Here is a 5,423-nt window from a genome sequence, read left to right as displayed (position 1 = left end):
TGTGTTTATCAGGGAACATTGATAATATAATGATATGCAGGATAGCAAGAAGCACATCTGTATTTATAATGTGTACTCAGTTTTGGTAAGAGTGTGTGTGTGTGTGTGTGTGTGTGAGTGGGTGTGCATAAACACAGAAAATGCTCCAAATTATTATGTGATTGAAATAAGAAAATAAAAATTATGCATAATCTTATTTATTTTTCTTTGCAAATTTTCTAAATTATGATTATTTTCTATTAAAAATTTAAAATACAGGTAAAATGGGGCACATATCATCAGTAAATGTTGATCCGAAATATCTTTATCTGAAATAGTTTGGTGGGTAGTATAAGTAAATATATGACTTTCGGTTATTCACTTACTTTATATTAGTTCAAAATGCCACTATTTATTTCTCTATCACATTGCTTTATGTGACAAAAGTCAGAGCAGAAAATGAAAGTGTTTTTCCTCCCAAATTTAAGATGCAGAAAAAATGAATTATTTTTACTAAATAATAAAAATAAAATTTTATTCAATAATTGAGTTAATCTCACTCCAACTATAGAGCAGCATCCACATTTATTTAAGTATATTCGAGCATGGATTCATTTGTGAAACATCTATTTAATATGTGTTAAGCGTCTTTTATGTACCAATATCCTCTTTAAAATATGTTCTCAATATAACATATAAAATATTTACAATGTTTAACTTTGATATTATTTGACAATATTTATTATGTTCCATAATTTCTAAAGTGTATATTTATTTTACCCATTTAAGCAGTGTCTTATCTTCTAAAAATGTTTATAACACACCAAAAAATGAATGAAATAAACATGGATAATAAAATAAAAATAATAAAAGCAACCAGAGGGCACTACATTGTATTTCGACTCCTACTGTCCACAAAGCCGATCTAGCCATGGACTCTACATTGGCGGCAACTTCTACCTGACTTTCGACTCCATCCAAACACTGCTTCACATTCAAATAAAAGTGGTTCATCTAATCTTATGGATTATGTACCTACCAAATACTTTTACTTTTCAAAATGTAATTTTGATCACACAGATAAAATCTTTAGGTAAAATATAAAATATGGATAAACTGTATATTTTCAAACATTTTAGAACTCTGTTATTAAAGAGAAGTATAGGAGGACATCAAAACAAAAAAATGGGGCAAAATCTAGTATCTCTTATCTGATTTCTCTTTTTCTAAAATCTGCTTTCCCTTATACTGCTAAAAAAGTATATGCTTTAAACACCCATCAACAGACAGAACAAGTCACTAAAATGGATATGGCTTCTTTACCTCATTTTCCAGAGTACAGGATCGTGTCTGGCTTATAGTTAGAGTCAATAATGCTCAATCAAAGAAAATAGAAGTACATGATTTTCTTTATGGCATACATTATGATAAGCTTTCATTTTGATTCCTGTAAAGTTATGGAACTGGACTAGATTCATTAACTAATACAACTGATATTGAAAAAGGAAGTTCCCTTATACAGTTAGGCCAAGTAGGTGGGAACAACTGAAGAACATTAGTATAAATTTCGCACCTAACATGAACGCACTGTAAAAGGTAAGGACCGCTTATGAGAAAACTTTAGAAAGCCACAATTTCCGAAGTGATTTAGAAATGGTTCTATGACTTTTTGGATGTTTTACATAATTAAACTCCTGAGGAAAATGCAAGTAAGGAAAACAAATTGGAAGAACATAAATTTAATTTTATAAGCAGTCATATTTTCTTATGACTCATTTTCGTAAATTAAAAGGAAAAGCAGAGTTCAGAAGAAGATGGTAGAGCAATAGTGTTTTCTTTCTTCAAACATATAAGACATCTAGCGAAAGGACTGGCAAAACCCTAACAGCAATTCTTATTACCATAAAAAATAAAGATATGTCTTTTTTTTGTCATCAAAATTAATCAAATTAACAACAAAAAAAGCCATTTATTGGGACACAATTGTAGTCAACATTTTGATTATATTTGGTAATCAATCTTATAATATATATTTGAAAGTATCTATTATACGTCTGACTTGTCTATAGACACATATATAGCCACACACGTATATGTATCTATATGCATGTGTGTGTATGTGTGTATACATGGATCCATGAATATCTAGACTTACTAATATGTTTTTGGAATGATGCACAAACATATTCTTCTTATATGGAATCGAACCTTTTTATGTTTTTGAGATAATTCACAAAGAATTCCTCAGAATAAGGCAAAAAGCATTTTACCATACTGCATTCTTTTCACAAGATATTGTGTTCTAATATCTCTCAACCTTTCTAACAGTTTTAAGATTAGATGCTTGTTTTTCTTCCTAAAAATATTTTGGAGGAATGAGTAAAAGTAGATTAAACTATGTCAGACTCTTTAAAAGAAACATTGTTCTTCTTTCAAAAAGGTTGTTTTGTAGCAAAAGAAAAAACGAAAAAAGAGCATTGCAAGCCGTTCTGAAAACACAACCGAGATGCAATTTGATAAACAGCCTTCCATCATTCAAGCCACAGTGATGGAAAAGTGTGCTATCAGCCTTTTTTTTCTGGTCTCTGTAGACTCCTCTCTTTCTATCTCATTTTGTCATGACTTTCTCATTTTGTTTACTCAATCAATGATTGGGGAAAAAAGATGCTTTACCCTTTGGATGCGTTATCATGGAGTCCGCCGCAGAAGGGTCCTTTTCTCCATCTTTGCTGCTGCCACTGCTGCCTTCACTGCCGCCATCCCTTTCAATCAGTTTATCCACCATCTCAATAATGCAGTTCAGGCTCTTCCCCACGTTGGCCCACACCCTATCCTGAAAAAAGCATGAGTATCACTACACATTTTTATTGCAGAAACAAGATAAGGCAAAATCTGATTTATCCATTTTAAAGAAGCAGGTAGAGGAGCAATCATAAGAACGCAGACTCTAATATTCCTGTTATTTTGGCCAGATCTTGGATACACAAGAAATCCATTTTCTCTTAATAAAGCAAAATTTAAGTGTTATAAATCTTTTTATTTTATTCATTAATTTTTTTCTGTCATAAAACCATGATGAATTGCCATACAATATTAATCCATAATTGAGCTCAAAGTATGAAATTGTAAACTGGATGCACCTATTTTCTATAACAAAGACACACCAGTATTTTTAAGGAATGGCCACCACTTGCACTAGAAATTCTTGTGTTTTTTTTTTTTTATTGTGATAACATATATATAACATACGCATTGTGAATGTACTTAATACCACTGAACTGTATACTTAACCCTGTTAAGTATACAGTTCAGTGGTATTAAGTACATTCACATTGTTGTACAATCGTCACCACCATCCACCTCCAGAAATCTTCCATCTTCTCCAACTGAAACTTTGTACCATTTAAACATGGACTCCCCAGTCTTCCCTCCCCCAGCCCCTGGCAACCACCATTCTATTTTCTGTGTCTGTGAATTTGACTACTCAAGGCAATAGAAGTTCTTAAAGTGTGGTCTCCAGATAATGGGAACAAGCTCAGCTACTGAGGGGACAAAGTGGGGTTAGGATTGCTCTTAATCTTCCGGATTAGCTTTGTACATGAGATGAACTTTCAACTCTTCCTGTTGCCCGTGTTGAGAGGGACTTTGTATTTTGGTAAAAAATAAAAAGGTAATATTGCATGCTGCCTTTCATTTTATAAAGGAGTATAACTGATCTTAATCATATCTCTGAAGAGCCTGACAGAGGTTATTTAAAAGGATAATTTTATATTCCATACCTATATATTCTTCTTCTTCCTTTACAGATAGCTCGAGTTACGGGATTCCACTGATAGAAAAAGTAACCTTTGCACCAGGAAAGATCTTTATCCGCATGAGGAACAGAAAGAAGCATGTTCACTGACCAAGACCAACGACCATAGAGTAAGGGGTCACGTGGTCAACAGCAGAAAAACATTTAAGTCGTTAAATGCTTAGAGGACACATGAGCTGGGAGGGAGTTGGTTAGGGGTTAGAGACTGAGCAGTTTGCTATGTAATACTAATACACGATATGTACACAGTCAAATGATTATCGAAGGCGCACTCAGCAGCAGACCGAGGAGGCTCCTTCTATTCTTTGGGGTGGAGAGCCTGCCTAGCTGGTGGCCAGAGAACACTGAACTCTTCTGGCCATGCCTCCTTCTCTTTTACAGCATCTACAAAGTAGATTACAGTTATCAGTTAGATTTGCACTTCTATCTCTAATACCAGACTGAGTCATTTGGAGCTGTGGCCTCAGGGCATTGTGCAGGGCCTAGAAGAAAGGCATAGAGAGGGGGAGGAAGCAAGCCGGAGAGGAGGAGAGAGATGTTTGTCTCATCTGGCATAGGACCATGAGCTAGTTTAACCTCAAACACCGTCAAGTAAGTTTAATATTACAGACTTGGTTTTAGAGCTCAGCTACGAGATGTTGAATAACATTCTAAATTAAAATGGTCTAACTGGACTATACATTCCAGCTGACTCCAAAGACTTGGTTCTTCCCCTTTGATTTCCCACAGAATTGTGATACACAGTAGGAATTCCTCTTTGTGAAATTACCAGAAAAACTCCAGGGACAAGCTGGACAGAGGAAGGTCAGGAGACAGTGCCCAGGAAGGGTCAGGTAGTGATGTGTGTCACCTCACAGGACCAAGATTCACTTTCAGTTATCTAAGACTTGAAAACGAGCCTGATGGCACATTCCGGACTAAGAGATTCTACCAAAAGGACAGGCTGATCGTACATACCCTTAACTCTGAAATAAAGAGTATCATATAATCAGGAATGGAGCAATCACTTGGCTAAAGGGTCAAGGGACATTAGTGGCCAACTAATAGAGGACAATGTCAGTATCAAGGCCCAAAATCCATTCATGTGACTGTGATATAGACCAGGGAGTGGGTTACAGGGAGAAAAGTTGGTAATTCAATTCCTAGGAGACTGGGGGTCAAGATAGTTATTGTAGAACTAAGATGTTAAAAAAGGGTGGGCAAGATTCTTGAAGAGGAGCTCTGAATATCTGATTTCTCTCCTAAATAAACCATTTTCCATATAATCTCTGTGAAAACAAACACATAAAGGAAAATAACCAGCAAAAATATATTCTCATTCTGATGATTACTATTCACTGGGTCGGTTCACGGCGGAAGTCTTTTTGCTTAGATTGCTGGTATGTCTGGGGCCAACCCCACTTTCTTCTGTAACTAAAATCACACAGTTCATTTCATACTGTTCTCATGAAGTCCCTAGACACACAAGTGGATTCAAACTGGGGGAGAAGACAATGCAGCATCAGAATGTGGCAGCAGTATCTGGTGTTCTGAGCCCCTCCCCTTTCAGGCCCAGGGAACAGCCTCCAGGTACTGTTCAGCTCAGCTACATGAGAGGTTTAGAAACAAAATAAAACAATCAACGACAACA

At 35.5% G+C, this 5,423-nt stretch overlaps 1 protein-coding gene across 5 annotated transcripts in view; it reads right to left on the bottom strand.

The window, feature by feature from the left end:
* The window catches only part of INPP4B (inositol polyphosphate-4-phosphatase type II B), a 610,870-nt gene that overhangs the window by 75,858 nt on the left and 529,589 nt on the right, over positions 1–5,423 (bottom strand). For all 5 annotated transcript variants that reach the window (XM_023519662.1, XM_011373754.2, XM_023519664.1 and 2 more), the window contains one exon: positions 2,653–2,812. In XM_023519662.1, the coding sequence (XP_023375430.1) occupies positions 2,653–2,812 (160 nt within the window). The remainder of the gene's footprint in view (positions 1–2,652; positions 2,813–5,423) is intronic.

This window comes from Pteropus vampyrus, unplaced genomic scaffold, assembly GCF_000151845.1.
Source record: "Pteropus vampyrus isolate Shadow unplaced genomic scaffold, Pvam_2.0 Scaffold229, whole genome shotgun sequence".
Classification (NCBI taxonomy): domain Eukaryota; kingdom Metazoa; phylum Chordata; class Mammalia; order Chiroptera; family Pteropodidae; genus Pteropus; species Pteropus vampyrus.
The sequence above is the reverse complement of the archived record's forward strand: the minus strand, read 5'-3'. Positions and strand labels throughout refer to the sequence as shown.